Source organism: Drosophila obscura, unplaced genomic scaffold, assembly GCF_018151105.1.
Source record: "Drosophila obscura isolate BZ-5 IFL unplaced genomic scaffold, ASM1815110v1 contig_186, whole genome shotgun sequence".
Taxonomy (NCBI): domain Eukaryota; kingdom Metazoa; phylum Arthropoda; class Insecta; order Diptera; family Drosophilidae; genus Drosophila; species Drosophila obscura.
In genome coordinates this window covers 4,612,496-4,627,411 of record NW_024542774.1, presented here as the reverse complement: position 1 = coordinate 4,627,411, position 14,916 = coordinate 4,612,496, and the positions used below count along the sequence as shown (strand labels likewise).

The 14,916-nt window shown below is 48.9% G+C and overlaps 8 protein-coding genes across 9 annotated transcripts; 5 read left to right on the top strand and 3 right to left on the bottom strand.

Annotated features, from left to right (window-relative positions):
* Positions 1–65: 65 nt before the first annotated feature.
* Positions 66–6,712, bottom strand: LOC111077963 (protein rigor mortis). The gene is made up of 9 exons (XM_022372485.2): positions 5,093–6,712; positions 4,714–5,026; positions 4,485–4,647; positions 4,277–4,430; positions 1,255–2,144; positions 1,021–1,186; positions 817–967; positions 490–747; positions 66–429 (listed from the first exon to the last, which is right to left on the bottom strand). The coding sequence occupies exons 1-9, from the start codon at positions 6,621–6,623 to the stop codon at positions 243–245; spliced, it is 3,813 nt and encodes a 1,270-aa protein (XP_022228177.2). The 5' UTR covers positions 6,624–6,712; the 3' UTR covers positions 66–242.
* LOC111077966 (cilia- and flagella-associated protein 206) lies at positions 2,278–4,483 on the top strand. The gene is made up of 3 exons (XM_022372489.2): positions 2,278–3,017; positions 3,073–3,422; positions 3,489–4,483. The coding sequence occupies exons 1-3, from the start codon at positions 2,381–2,383 to the stop codon at positions 4,230–4,232; spliced, it is 1,731 nt and encodes a 576-aa protein (XP_022228181.1). The 5' UTR covers positions 2,278–2,380; the 3' UTR covers positions 4,233–4,483.
* A 111-nt stretch (positions 6,713–6,823) lies between the features above and the next one.
* LOC111077970 (protein telomere ends associated-like) lies at positions 6,824–9,621 on the top strand. Of its 2 annotated transcripts, XR_002608209.2 has the most exons (7): positions 6,824–6,934; positions 7,005–7,319; positions 7,377–7,676; positions 7,748–8,680; positions 8,739–8,801; positions 8,872–9,290; positions 9,370–9,621. XR_002608209.2 is itself a non-coding variant. In XM_022372494.2 (6 exons), the coding sequence occupies exons 1-6, from the start codon at positions 6,879–6,881 to the stop codon at positions 8,987–8,989; spliced, it is 1,785 nt and encodes a 594-aa protein (XP_022228186.2). In that variant the 5' UTR covers positions 6,824–6,878; the 3' UTR covers positions 8,990–9,621. The 2 variants fall into 2 exon arrangements, 1 of the variants encoding a protein (XP_022228186.2); XM_022372494.2 differs by having other exon boundaries at positions 8,872–9,621.
* Positions 9,622–9,730: 109 nt separating this feature from the next.
* On the top strand, positions 9,731–10,443 carry LOC111077976 (transcription factor MafG). The gene is made up of 2 exons (XM_022372501.2): positions 9,731–9,847; positions 9,910–10,443. Exons 1-2 carry the CDS (start codon positions 9,815–9,817, stop codon positions 10,273–10,275), a joined length of 399 nt encoding a protein of 132 aa, XP_022228193.1. The 5' UTR covers positions 9,731–9,814; the 3' UTR covers positions 10,276–10,443.
* Positions 10,444–10,545: 102 nt separating this feature from the next.
* LOC111077974 (mitochondrial inner membrane protease subunit 2) lies at positions 10,546–11,441 on the top strand. The gene is made up of 2 exons (XM_022372499.2): positions 10,546–10,779; positions 10,848–11,441. The coding sequence occupies exons 1-2, from the start codon at positions 10,686–10,688 to the stop codon at positions 11,261–11,263; spliced, it is 510 nt and encodes a 169-aa protein (XP_022228191.1). The 5' UTR covers positions 10,546–10,685; the 3' UTR covers positions 11,264–11,441.
* Positions 11,411–12,231, bottom strand: LOC111077972 (yrdC domain-containing protein, mitochondrial). Its single transcript, XM_022372497.2, is given in 2 exon segments — positions 11,411–11,769; positions 11,772–12,231. Coding segments are annotated over 2 exon segments (765 nt in total). The 3' UTR covers positions 11,411–11,464.
* LOC111077977 (DNA-directed RNA polymerase III subunit RPC10) lies at positions 12,231–12,682 on the bottom strand. The gene is made up of 2 exons (XM_022372502.2): positions 12,487–12,682; positions 12,231–12,416 (listed from the first exon to the last, which is right to left on the bottom strand). Exons 1-2 carry the CDS (start codon positions 12,625–12,627, stop codon positions 12,231–12,233), a joined length of 327 nt encoding a protein of 108 aa, XP_022228194.2. The 5' UTR covers positions 12,628–12,682.
* A 93-nt stretch (positions 12,683–12,775) lies between these two features.
* LOC111077971 (DNA methyltransferase 1-associated protein 1) lies at positions 12,776–14,644 on the top strand. Its single transcript, XM_022372496.2, has 5 exons — positions 12,776–12,978; positions 13,039–13,428; positions 13,485–14,074; positions 14,132–14,286; positions 14,351–14,644. Exons 1-5 carry the CDS (start codon positions 12,878–12,880, stop codon positions 14,414–14,416), a joined length of 1,302 nt encoding a protein of 433 aa, XP_022228188.1. The 5' UTR covers positions 12,776–12,877; the 3' UTR covers positions 14,417–14,644.
* The last annotated feature ends 272 nt before the right edge of the window (positions 14,645–14,916 follow it).

Genomic DNA, 14,916 nt, shown 5'->3' with positions numbered 1-14,916 from the left:
GCCCAGGCCGCTGGGCCTGGGGCTGGGACTTAGGGTTCTAATTAATTAATGTTTCTCATTTTCATTTATTCAAAAATCAATTTTGGTGTTTTCTCCAACTATTGTGAATTTCTTTTGATTTTCATTCTTCGTTGATTAAATCAAATACTTCATTTAAGGCGCAGGCTCTAGTCTCTGCTATGAAATGCATAAATGTCATGTGTGTACAGCCTTTTCTATGTTTGAATCAAACTTAATAACAATTAGGCAACTTGGTCGCTAGCTTCGCCATTCAAAGCCGGTGGCTCGCCGGGAGCACAGCCATCAAGCACTTCGCCCAGCTGGCCGATGCGTTTAATCTGGGCCATTAGATCGGCAATCTCGGGCGTGCAATTGTGGAACTTGCGCAGATAGGTGTACCCACGCATCATCTCGTTGTCCAGCACGCAGCTGTGGAGGGAATGGCATTAGTTTTTCACTATCTACAATGCATTTCGATGTGGCACTTACATCAGAGCAGCCGCTCCAAAGTTTCCCGTCTTCTCCAGCCTCTCCAACCACTGATTGATGATGGTTTTTATCATGGGGTCAGTGGCCGGCAGGCTGATGCGGGCATGGACCAAGGCCTCCTTAAAATACTCGTGGGCCAAGAGCAGATCGATGGCCTCCCTGTGCTGGCCCAAGCTAAAGCGATACGTGGCCGCATGCATGATGTAGCCCTTCTCCTCCATCTGCTTGGCATAGGCTTCGCAACAGTCTCTCCAAAACCTAAAAAGTAAATTTTGGGATTTAAGCGAGTGATGCAAAGTGATGCAAAGGACGTGGCCAAATGCTTACACATAGGACACTGAGGGGGCCACAGCCAGGTGACCTTCCGTGAGTGTCTTGTTGGCAATGTGCTCCTCCAACTCCTTGCGCAGCTTAAATGTGGATATGGTTAGGCACAGTGGTGCAATATCCTTCGAATTGGAGTGCTTTAAGTTGGTCACTGAAATAATTCTCACGTCATTGAGATTCTGCTCGAGCTTGAACTTCACTTACACTCCGCTTCAATGAGCTCCTTGGCCATCACCTTGGTGCCGAACAGTTTAGACAGGAGCACGGACTTGTCAATCTTTACCGCATCTTCGGTCAGTACAATGGCCAGCTTAGCCAGGGCGTTCTTGTTGAGATCCTTGTGAGTTAGGTAGAGGCAGGTGCGGTTATTCTGTGGTTGAAAACAGAATGAAGCGTAATGAAGTGCAATGGTGACATCTAGATTGACCTTTGACTTACGGTAGCGACACTCTCGGGAGCCTGGTTGGCAGCGTCATTCTCCTTGCACTTGCTGCACTCGTTTGTGCTCTGGCTTGGCTCTGGTTTCTTTTGGTCCAGGCTCAGAGCGCCGAACATCTCTTCTACTTTTTGGCCGTCATTCGACGCCTCGCGATCTGGGATGACTCCCACCTCTTGCACTTTACGCGCACCTCCAGAGTAGCCTTTTTGATACCTTCGTCGACCGGTGCGCCTATTTTTCTTAACCTCTGCACTGGCGGGCGGTGCATACGACTGCACCAGGGATTTGGTGGCCCACTTGACATTGAGCAGTCCATCCACTTTAGAGCAAATGTTTCTCTCGTCGCCAGCCAAGGCGTCTTTTATATTGATAAGTTCCAGGGAGACCGCTTTGCCCGAGCACATCACGACATTCTCATCGGAGGGCAGGAACATGCCGCACCACATGGGGCAGTGGTAGGTGATGGTCAGAGGCGCCTTCTTCGGATCCTGAGTGTCCCACATGCACACCTTTCCCTCGATGTGGAAGCTGAGCAAATGGTTCTTCTGGCAGTTGCTCCACTTCAGCGAGGTGATCGAGCCCTTTGGATCGCTGGCTGTGAATGTATGGAGCGTCCTCCAGTTGCGCTCTGCCTCAAGGAATTCCAGTATTATGATATGCTTGTCGTGGCCCACAACGGCAAACACATTGCTCTCCAACGGATTCCAGGTAATGTCCGTAACGTACCGAGACAGCAGTGCAGACTGGCGGAGCGCTGGGCCCCAGCTGGGATTCCGGTCGGGCCTACGTTCGTGCAACTGCAGTACACCGTCCTCGGAGCCCAAAAACAGGAAAGGTCCACGAACGCTCAAGAAACACGGGCGTTCCATTAGGTTTAGAACAAGAGGTTCTGTCAAAGAAATGCAAAGGAAGTGAAGCTTGTTAACATCTTTTGGGGAACAGATCATAGATATACATATATATAGCCCCCCTCCACTGTATTGAGTAATACAGTAAGTAGGCTGACGTTTCCAGGAGCAACGGCTTAAAAAAAGAAATAACAAGCAGCCCCTACATTTCCACATTTGCCTTCAGTTGAAGCCCCAGTTTTCCTCTTTAACAAATCAAATTTATTGTTCAGTTATAATGCCGCGACACAAGACCCTGGTGGAGATTGGGCGGCGCATTATCAAGCGCTTCGAACAACTCGACCTGGATGTGGAGGAGGAGTTCATCATCTTTGTGGTGCATCTGCTTGCCCGCGACTTGCGGCGGGGCCTGCTCAAGAGCGACCTGAACAAGCAGAATGCCTGTGCCATGATGAGATTCGTGGACGGCATTGTAGAGAGCTATGTGAGTCCGGTGGACTGCACCATGGCCAACATGAAGATGTCGTGGGTAATGAAAAAGGGTCGGGCCATCGACTTGCAGTACGTAAAGGAGCAGTACGAGGAGAAGTTCCTCAAAGAACTGAAGCTGCTCATCGACGACATTCTCCAGTATCCGGAGAGCTGCAGCAAGGCGCAGCTGGATCAGCTCTTTGCCAAGATGCAGGTCTTCATTGTGGCCTGCTACAACCTGGGCTGTCCCAAGAACCACGTGCTGCTCAAGCTGACCGCCCAGGCCCTGAACAGCGTGATCGGGCGTAGCGACCTGCAGAACTATGTGCTGAAGAAGAAGTACCATCGACTGGAGTACCTCCAGCGACTGGCGGCCACTGTGGGCGGCATCGTCATCTATAACAACGATGGTCCGGATGGGGACCGGGAGAATGTGAGATTTGGTGAGTGCAGCGATCTGTAAACCGTATACGGTTTTGATTTTTCCCCCCATCTCAGTCGTTGGCGACCTGGAAATGGCGCAGAAGAACACGAGCTCTGCCTTCCAGCTGGCTCTGGATGGAGCGGCCAAAATGCAATCGATTTGCCAAACCGCCATCGATGAGCTGATTCACCTGGATCCCAAGGACACCACGATGACCTATCGAGTGCCCCTTGAGCACTTGCAGCGCCTGAATCAGTTCTCCATCATCTACGCCATGCTGCAGCGCTGCCTGCGCACATTGCATGGCAGCTATGAGAGCACCGTCTATCTCATTGAGGTGGAGCAGAAGCGCTACGACTGTGTGGTGGCCAAGATAAATGACACGCTGGCCATGCGCACGGCCATCGACTCGGAGCTGATATTCGTAAGTGGAAAGCCTCACCCTCTAAAGAGTCAGCTCACTTCTAACACCCCTCTGGGCATCCATTAGCCCCACTTTGTGTACATCTCGCAGGTGTGGAGCAATCTGAATAACTTCCTCAATCACATTGTCGAGCTAAACAAGTTGCGGGAGCAACTGGAACTGCTGGTGGGCCCTCAGATTAAGGATCTGGCAGAGGCCACAATTGCCGAGCTTCAGGCGTTGAACAGACGCATCCAGGAGCCGCAAACAACCAACTTTCTTGATCGCATGGCCATACTGACGGACTTCCACACGGACGGCAACTTTTGCAGCTTAGCTCAGGCGGATATCAAGGATTTTTGTGCACTGACCTTGACCATAACCAACGGGCTTTTGTTGCCGGCAAAGGTGACGCGGCAGCTTTGCATGAACGTGAACATAACATTTGGGCTGAGGGACCACATGTACGCCCGCTTCACGGAGCTCTGCTTCGAGCAGTTCATACCTGCCTTCAGGAAGGTGATCTTCAATAGTGCTAACCTGGCGTTGCTCTTCAAGCTGGACGAAGCGCTGATAACCCAAGAGCTGCAGGAACTGATTGTGGAACCTCCGAAGCAACAAGATTTCGCAGGTCAAACCGAAATGGTGGTCACCAACGACCTGTCGGCCCCCAACTGGATAAATGTGACATGGAATGCGTGGGACTACCACCGCGAGACCATCCACATGGCAGAGATACGCAAGCGACAGACCCACGATACCCAGACAAAGATCAGCTATGGCCAGCGCCATGCACAGAACCAGATGTACAACACACGACAGCACAAATGAGAGAGGCGAGGCGAGGCGAGGCTGAGCAGAGCTTCTTCACTTACCGGCTTTGGGTTTGGTCACGTCCACGAGGTAAAGCTTGCGGTTCACCACGAAGTAGATGTAGTTATCCTGCCACACCAAACTGTAGACTTCTTTCTTTTGGGGCCCTTGAATGGTTCTCTTCACCTTCATGCTCTCCACGTCGAGTATCACTACCTATTGTTGAACGTTGATTAATGTTTCTGAAATAAAATCAAAGTAAAAACTTACAGTTCCATCGTAGGTGCCGCAGGCAAGTTGCAAGCAGTCGGGACTCCAAGCCAGGGAGTAGACGTTGCTGCCAACGTTATAAGTGTTGATGGCCGCGCCGTTCGTCTGAAGTTTAGACAGATCAAAGAAAGCCACGCGACGGTCCGAACATCCCAGTGCGATTCTGCACAACGAGGGAGCGAAAATACGAAAATGAGCAATGTATTAAGAAAATTCACGGGTTACTTACTTGTTCATATCATCCGGACACTCGACCATGGCCCGCACTCCAAATGCCAGTGAGCTATAGTGGGAGGTTGTGAGGCCAGTGAGGGGATCCATCAGTCCAGTTGTGCGATTGGTTTTGCACACCCAAAGCTGCCGATTGCTGCAAGTACTGGCCACAGATAGTATGTCCTTTGTGCCGCACTTGTGTGCGTTGTCCTTGCTGATCTTGTAGCGAAGCACTTTGCGGTCATATACCAGCGACCAGAAGGACAACTGATGCCGACCCAGGGAGACAATGGTGCGGTCATTTAGCCACAGGACACTGCAGTACTGATCTGAAAAGATGGGATCCAGGGATAAAGGCATGGTCCAGGGCTGTTTATTTTTCACATGGAGCTCACCTGTTGACTTGATGTGACTGTAGTTCTTGCCGGCATGGGCGCCCGTGTTCGTATTCCAGATCATCACCACCTCTTCGGAGTCAATGGAGACCAGGAGTACGTCTGGCCGAATGGACGAGTTTATGGAACTCAAATTGATGGACTCTGTGCTGCTCTCCTCAACCAATGAGATTATTGAATCCGGCACGGGATTCACTTGAATTTGAGGTGTCTCTGGTGCGTGCACTTCGGCCCGGTGATAGATGTGATGCAGCACCTCTCTCTTCGGCTTAGCTGCATCGCCATCGACGATCACGGCATCGTCGCTGGAGGAGCTGTATTGGATCACCTCCAGACTGCCTTCGGTCGAGTCGCTGGGCAGGGCGGCATTCTGATTGTTGCTTGTTCGGCTGCCATTGTTGCTTATGGTGCTGGCATCGCTGAGGGGACCAGTTGGCTTTGTAGGCTGGCAGTCGTCTAAGGTGACCTCCACATGCTGGTGGCCAGATTCGCCACCTGCCTCCGAGCGATTTGCCATAATATCCGCCCTCATGCTCTCACAGGCCTCCACAAAATCCAGAGCAGCGGCCCCTGCTGGCTTCTCCAGGCCAACAAAGTCGTCGCCGCAATCGTCGGATGACTTGCGACGAGCATCGACTGGGGCCCCGAATTCGCATTCCAGATGATCAAAGTTGTAAATGTCAAACGGATCATCGGATTCGGCTGCCTTCGACTTGACGAGCTGAGGGGGTTTCGGTTTTGGTTTGGAAGGGGCTTCGGCTTCGGCTTCGACCTTGACCTCGACTTTGGCTTCGGCTACCTCATCCTCGTTTGCTTTGTGACTGCGCCACTGCTCAGCTCGTGAGGACAACTCATTCAACATTTCCTCCTCATAGGGAAGGGATACTTGCCGCCATGCCAATCCATTGATGCAGCTTTTGTGGCCAGTGAACTTGTAAAGAATGCTCATCTTGAGCAGGTCACACACTAAAACAGCTCCCAAGGCCGTGCCCACGGCAAATATGTTGTCGTTATAGGGAGAGCAGCGCAGGACTTCGAGGCGGTGCACGCGTGACGGGATGAATATGGGACGACGGCAATAGGTGTTAGAGGCCACACAGTAGATAACCAAATCGCTGGCATCTATCGAAAGTATATTGCCGTTGCTCATGTAGCTCATCAGCACAGACGTTTCAAAGGGACGGTTTCCCCTGAAATTGCGTGCCTCGTGCTGATGCTGATGCGCCTTGTGTCCGGTAACAGCCCCGCCCAGCATGCAGTCCCAGACTTGCACACTCAGATCGTCGCCAACTATGGCAAATGGCTGGCTCCGCTTGCCCCACATGGGACTGACATCGAGTGCAATGATGTTGAAGCGCGTGGACATGATTTTAACCTGCGACTTCTCCGCGGTGTTTGCCGGGTCTGCTGATATGTAGTTTATGCTGCGTACGCCGGCATAAAGGAAGCCGCCGTCTGGTGCCGCAACCGCCAGCGGTATGTTTGTTGCCGGCGGTGTTGGAACATTGTGATAAATTAGCTGCGAATCCATTTTATTTTGATGAAATAACACTGTGCATTTGCAGAAATTGGAGGAATTTTCGCGCTAACATTTGGCGTCGAAATAGGGATGTAAGTTAATTGATATATAAAAATATCGATAGATCGATAGATAGAAAAACGGTAGTCGAAAACAGCTCCTCTCTGCCGCAGAACAGCTGGTGTTCCTATTGACGTTCCATCCCATCATTTTGTTGTCGTTTACGTTACGTTACTTACGTTATTTCAATATTCAATTCAAATCAGCATGTTTAGTCCGAACAATAGTAAAAAGGCGTCCAAGCCAAAGCCAAGAAGCAAGCAGTAAGTCTACCAACACATTGTGAAATTTACTTAATTTAAGTAACAACGTAAAAATGTATTCTACCTAAAGGCGTCAGCCAGTATCATTTCAGGAATTTATTAAGCTTATAGAGAACCTGCCGAGCATTGCATTCAAGGTCCAATGCGACCATGCTGGGAATGGTGATGTCGATGGAGTCAAGAAAACGCTGGAAAAGTGTGCAATGTGGTATTACAACGCCTTCTACAAGGACGCCACTGTCCGCGAGCGCTACCCGTTTAGGCTGTGCGCGTGTCCCCAACAAATCAAGGATAGGTTGCTCTCTATGCCGGAAGCAGAAGAGGATGCATCGCCCGAAGAGTTTGAGCATGAATCGGCCGATGGTGTAACAGTCGAAGTGGGCAAGTGAGTACCGTACCACATTATGCCACATTTTTTGCTAATTTTCTTGATCATTGACAGAATGGGAAAGTTCAACTTTCCCGTGTCTTACTACACCTTTAAAAAGTACGTGGACAAGAAGAAGGTACGCCATTTTATGAAACACAAGCATAAAAGCCCGCCAGCAGACCTGCCCGACGCCACTCAGAAACAAAATCGGTGGCGGCGATTCTACAAAAACTTCTACTTGTTTCCCAAAAAGCGAAAGTCTACCAATATATTCCCCAAGGCACCTGATGCTCTGATGCCAAAGTTGTTGGAATGTGGCCAAGCCATGGATGAATCGGCAGTCAAGAGTTTGGCTGAACATAACAAAAGCAGGTGAGTCCACGTTACATAAATACGAGTGTGTCCGACCTACTGAACGCTTCAACGCTTTGTCCCTTTGACAGCGACTCTTCGATTGTGAGCTATGAAGAATTCGCGGTATATTTGGAAAACCTGTACAGTATTGCGTGTCACCTGAAGCTCAATGACCCCGAGTATGCGCCCATGGGCTTTGAGGATTGTGCCTATGCTTATTACATGGCATTCTATCTGACGCCAGAGATTCGGGAGCGATACAAGTACACCCTGAAAGCGTGTACCTCGGACATGAGCGCTCGCCTACTGGCCATACCCAGTCGCAAGGAAGCTAAGAAGCTGAGGCGAACTTTTCCAGATTTGATTAAACTATCCCCAGATCTGAAGCGACCCAAAAGCTCAGATTGTATCACGGAAACGGATAACGATGCACCTGTGGCCTATTTGATTTTTAAAAAGTACATCAAGAATCTAAATAAAATCACCAAGCAAATGCGGAGCTGCGACGAGTACAAGCATCTATCCAAAAGGCAGTGTACCAGGGAATACTTCAGACAGTTCTACAGCTCGCCAGAAATCCGCGAACGATTCCAGTTCAAATTAAAACCATGTCCCGAAGTGGTACGCGAAAAATTGCTGAGTCGGCCGACCTGCTCAGTTATTGCCGACAGTCCTAATGAACCCAAGGAACTCGACGAACCACAGCTTATCAAACCAATTATAACCTTTGAAGGCGTCACACCTCATATGGGATGGGAATATCCCATACCCCCGCAATGCTTTTGTCAGTACATCAATTACAAGGACCTGATTTACCAGATCAGGACATCAGACCAAGAGAAAATAAGGAAAGATGCGACGAATCTTACGGATGAACAGTTGATGCAACGCTTCTACCACGCCTTCTACACAGATGAGGGCTTCCGGGTAAGGTACCACTACTCCTTTAGAGCTGCGCCCCCCGAGCTGCGGGTGAGGCTTCTCCAGTTTGCTCAGCGTGTGCGCCAATCGGAGTCAGAAGGGTAAATGGAAATATGAATGCATTTTACGTGTTATTTTGAAATGGCTTGTACATTGCAGGGCATCGAATGGAGTTGAAAAGGCAGCCGAACAGAATCGTACAGATCCACTAGAGGCAGCCCCGTAAGTATCTCTGTTTTCTGAGTTTTTGTAGTTTTCGACATTTTAATTGCGTTTCTATTTTTGCTTTTAGAGTGTTCCTTTCTAAAATACGCGAGATGCTGATCCGCGATGTCCTGAGAGATCATCCACGAGATGCAAAGATGAAACGGCGGACCCTATGGGAAGCACAGACAGTGACTCTGATCTGACTGTGATCACTTTCAAAGGCGTATCTTATGAATATCCGGTTACGCTGAAAACATTCCTAATGTACATAAACCACAAGGATTTAGCGAGGGAGCTGCACAGCAAAGCGCATAGCACACGTACCTTAAGCGACAAAAACATGCTGCGCCGCTTCTATCACACCTTCTACCTGAAAAATCATATTAGGAATTATTTCAACTATAATTTTAGTGAGAAGACCCCTCCTATGTTGCTAGAAAAGCTATATGCATTTGCCATTCCCATTAAAAGCGAAAATAGTACTGAAAAAATTGCCCTTACAGGGTAAGAAACAATCAAAAATGAATTGAGGTCTTTCAGTTGTTAATTTTTTTATCTTTGAATGCTATGAAAATGGATGCAGCTGCATCGAAACTATGCAGAAATGACAGAAGATGTACTACAGGTTCATTTGAAAAACCTCGGCCTTTTTATAAATTGTATTGAACGATAAATATTATAGCACTCGAATATGTAACAATAACTTTTCTGGATATTTTACGTCAAAATGAAGTTGAAGGGATCTTTACGGTACATCGGTGTATAATGGTATATTTAATCAGTTTCATCAATTTATTAAATTCCTTTATTACACATTTACATTTACAAAGAGTATTATTATCTGCTGTTTACCTCAAGGTGCTCACCTGTTTAAATAAAGGGGTGTTAAGTGGGTTAAGTTAGTTTTTTTCTGGGTATATTTACGATATATTTTCGGTATATTTCTGAGGGTCAGTCCCACAATAACAACGCAAAAACTCCGTCGGAGAAGAAAAATTTAGCTAAAAAGTTATTTATTCCTATTTAAAATGGAATCCAAGCGTGAAAGAAAGTCCTCGTTGGTATGTTGTTTTGAAATTCACTATAAACGATATAAAACCATATATTGTATGAACTTTTCTAGCCACCACTTTCCCCCTGTCCCATTTCCGACATCACGGATGACGAGCTGGTCACCATTTCAGTGAGGGACTTGAATCGGACCCTGAAAATGCGTGGCCTCAACCGCGAGGAGATCGTGCGGATGAAGCAGCGAAGACGCACGTTGAAGAACCGCGGCTATGCTGCCAGTTGCCGCATCAAGAGAATCGAGCAAAAGGACGAGCTGGAGACGAAAAAATCGTGCGAATGGACCGAGCTAGAGCAAAGGCACGAAGACAACGAGCTGATACGCATCGAGGTCGGAAACTGGAAGAACAAATACAAGGCTCTCCTTCATTTTGCCAAACAAAACGATATTCCCATTCCGAGAGAGCTGGAGGGCTGCTGAGACCTGTCCAAGAGCAGTCAACCCCATTTCTTTTTCACTACAAATTAAAATAAAACTTGGCCACATCACCTGTAACAATAGTACAATAGCTGGAAACTTCACTTTTACTTGCTTTCACTGCTATAATCTATATTACTATAATAAATATCGTATTTGTATTTCCGTTCAGACACCCTGTTTACTGGCGCATAAACAACCGACTGTGCAGGTCGTTCGCTGCGAATGCCAAAAGGCTTGGGGCGACGAAACTCAGCCAAATTCTGGCTGGTTATGTATTAATTCTAGTGTTTTTGGTCGATTGTAACTAAGCGGAATCGAAAGGCTGGGGATTGCAGCCCCAAACCGGTGTCAGGTGTCCAACAGAGAATTTGTAACTTCACGGACCCGCATCAGCTGCCCGTACCTGACACATGGCATTTCGTTTCTTTACTAAATCTGTACTCTACGGCCTGCCACTGGGGATTACCTTCCTCGACTGCGTGGGCTATGTAGCCAGAGTGGACGGTAAGTTGCCTGCTATAGGGATTGCTTGTTAACTAAGAGAGAATCACGCCACATCGCATCCGATACAGGTACCTCCATGCAGCCCGCACTCAATCCAGTGGCAGATGTGAGGGATTATGTGTTCCTGTTGCGTTGGGGGAATCACAACTGTGATGTGGAGAGAGGGGACATAATATCACTCGTCTCGCCGAAGGATCCCGCCCAGAAGATCATCAAACGTGTGGTCGGCCTGCAGGGCGATGTGGTTTCCACGATAGGCTACCGCGATGAGATAGTGAGCGTCCCACAGGGCCATTGTTGGGTGGAGGGTGATCACACGGGTCACTCCATGGACAGCAATACATTCGGGCCGGTGGCACTGGGTCTGATGACGGCGAAGGCGGTGGCAATCGTATGGCCTCCAGAGCGTTGGCGACTGCTGGAGAACGAGCTGCCCAGACGACGTGCGCCCATTCAAGTGGCCAAGACTAGCCACTACAATTAGCCCGAGGCTAGAAGACTGACCAGTTAAGAGTCTTTTCAATGATAGTTCCAATCATGTACATCCACGGATTTACATACATATGTATATATTTTTTAATCCCATCTTGTTGTCCCCTCACCCAAGCAAGGCAAGGCAGGATGATCAAAATTAAACCAAATAAAGTTATAGTTTATTTAAAGACTCATCGGTGAACCGATCCTTCTATAGTATTTGAGCAATATCCTTGCGAGGCTTGATCCCATATTCCTCCACCAAGCGCAGGGTCTGCTTGAGGGCCACTCCAGCACGCACGATCTCATAGTATCCTGGTGTGGCCAAGTCAATCACAGTAGAGGCCAGGCGACGCTCCTCGGTGATACCAATCTGACCAGCATCGAAGACGGCGCCCAGCTGGGACCACAGCGAACGGAACTCGGTCACCTGGAGGCTGCTGGGGGCACTGGAGCGATTGGCACTGGTCAGGGCAAGCGGCTGTTCGTGCCACACGGAGCACAGATCGCGTATAACTTGAAGTCTGGAATGCGGATGCCTATCTTGGAGGTGCTGGGATTCAGGAAACGATTGCTCAACTCGGGCGTCCGCTCAATCACAATGGTCAGAGGGCCCGGCAGCAAACGAGTTAGCAGCTCGTCGCTGAGGTGTGCAGCCTGACCATAGCGACGCAGCGCCTCAATATTGTTTACGCAGATGGCCACAGGCTTGTGTTCGTCTCTTCCCTTAATCTCGTACAAGCGCTGGATGGCATGCTCGTTGTTGGCATCGCATGCCAGCCCATAGACAGTGTCTGTGGGCAGTGCTATCACCTGACCGCCCAACAGGCATTGCCGAGCCACCTTCAGAGCGGCTCTATCCTCCACTTGACACACCGGTGTCTTCTTCTCCACTGTTCGGGGCTGCATTGTGCTGAATCTGGGGTGGGCTTGTTGCCCAAGGAGACGAGTGATAATCAGTGTTTTTAGGTGGAGCATTAGTCCCGCCAAGTGTGACCGCACTGGTGGTTGCAGCACTTGAAGAATGTAGTCATGGGCTCGTCAGCCGACCGGGTTTGAATTTGCATAAAATAGGCTCGCTTGTGGCTACACGAAGGACAATCAGCGTCCGTCGAATCGACGTTCTCCCACGCCGCCTTGCCACCCAGAACGTGATCCACCTCCTGCGTGGACGGAAAGTCAAGCATTATTGTTGATGGAACTTAAATTGCATCATCAAATTGATGGACTTACCTTGAGGCGGGGAAAGGTTTTCGTTGATATCTTACGCGTGATCTTCGATATGTATGGGCAGGTGTTACATGTGAAGCGGTGGCTATCTGTATCTTCCTCAATGATCAATATATTGCCGCACGATGGGCAGAAAAACAACATAATTTTTGCCTGTCTTGAGCACGTTAAATGCAACCAGTGTGGCCACGGACTTACCCATAAAATATACCTCCGAAATATACTGTAATATAAAGACAAATCGGTATTTTCCGAAGTGCAAACGTTAGATTTTCAGGTATCTCTTATACGGTCTCATTGTCAAATTGTATCGTTTTCGCGAATTTTTACGAAAAGTAAACAATATAAATTTAAATCGTATTCATTAATAATTAAGTAACAGTAAGAAGGCAAAATGTCGGCCGACGTACGTGATATTCTGGACATGGAGCGTGCCAATACGCCCGAAGTGACAAAGGATTCCTTTCTTGCAACAAAAAAGCGCAACTTCGAACGGTAAACAGTAATATATTGTTGAGTAAAATGAGCATTTTTAAGAAAAACTATATTTACCAGCACCAAACATGCCTCTCGGCGTCCCGAGGGCATGCACCGCGAGGTGTTCGCCCTGCTCTACACAGACAAGAAAGATGCCCCGCCGCTGCTGCCCACAGACACGGCACTGGGCATTGGTGGCGGCTACAAGCAGACCAAGGCGCGGCTGGGGATGAAGAAGGTGCGCAAGTGGGAGTGGGCGCCGTTTGCCAACCCGGCGCGCACCGATTCAGCCGCCTTTCATCACTGGAAAAGGGTCAGCGATGATTCGGGAGAGTATCCGTTTGCCAATTTCAACGTACAGCTGGAAATCCCCTCCTACACCATGACGGAGTACAATGCGCACTTGAGGAACAACATAACCAACTGGAGCAAGGTGCAGACGGATCATCTGTTTGACTTGGCAAGACGGTAAATAGCTCGAATTAGCCATTGGAAAAGTATTTCATTAACCATTCCTGTCACAGCTTTGATCTTCGCTTTATCGTGATGGCGGATCGTTGGAACCGTCAGCAGCACGGGGACAAAACTGTGGAGGAGCTCAAGGAGCGGTACTATGAGGTCGTGGCGCTGCTAGCCAAGGCCAAGAATCAGACCATAGAGAAGAAAATATATTCGTATGATCCGGAGCACGAGCGGCGCCGCAAGGAGCAGCTTGAGAAACTGTTCAAGCGCACCACCCTGCAGGTGGAGGAGGAGCAGATGCTCATTAATGAGATGAAGAAGATCGAGGCTCGCAAAAAGGAGCGTGAGCGCAAAACGCAGGATCTACAAAAACTCATCTCGCAGGCGGATCAGCAGAATGAGCATGCATCCAGTACGCCCAGCACTCGCAAATACGAAAAGAAACTGCACAAGAAGAAGGTGCACCATCAGCCGCGACCCTCGAAGGTGGACTCGGTGGTGAATGCAATCGAAATAGGCAGCAGCGGCATCAAGTTTGCCGATCTGCGTGGATCTGGGGTCTCGTTGCGGTCGCAGAAGATGAAGTTGCCTGCCAACATTGGTCAGCGTAAGGTGAAGGCTCTCGAGCAGGCCATACAGGAATTCAAAGTTGGTAGGTTGAGTAACTGGGACTTTGTCCTACATTTGCTAATTGTATTGTTCTTCACAGATCCCGCGCCACCGCCCACCGAGGATATATGCACATCCTTTAACGAGCTGCGTTCCGACATGGTGTTGCTTTGTGAGCTGCGCACGGCCCTGTCCACCTGCATCTACGAGATGGAAAGCCTAAAGCATCAGTACGAGGCTGCTTGTCCGGGCAAGGTGAGTTAATAATTCAAAATCGAATACATTTATGCAACTAATTTGTTTTTCCTAATCACTGCAGACGCTGAACATACCGCCCTCGATGGTGCCCCTCAAGACGGAAACCGTGGACAATAGCACAAATTAATTAAGTTAGCACTCTCCGTTACCACGTAGATCTAATGCTGCCCCAGTGGCTGGCTGCTCCTGCCAATGATGCCGCCGACCAAGCAGACGTAGCATTCGTAGCATACGTACCATACGCAGTTGACGTAGACGTGTGTGCGGCGTGCTAATCATTGTAACCCGTTTTCCACTGTCCATATTTGTGCATTGCGCTACTCCCAGTCCGCTTGGGGAATAAATGGATAAACAAGAAAATTGTTTTGCGGCACATTCAATGTGAAAATCAAATAGCCCACGGCCAGCGATGGTCATGCCAGATGCCATGTCGAGTGTGAGAACTTTTTCCGCTGCGTGATTTATTTTCCATCCAGCACTTCTTTGCAGCCCGACGATGGCCAGTCAAACGGCTAGTTAGTGGCCAGTATTTGGGTTAAGCCTGCAGTCGAATGCGGCTCTGGGCTCTGGCGATCTTTGGCAAGCGAAAAATGAGAATTAAGTTGAACCGCGTGGATATGTACTCTT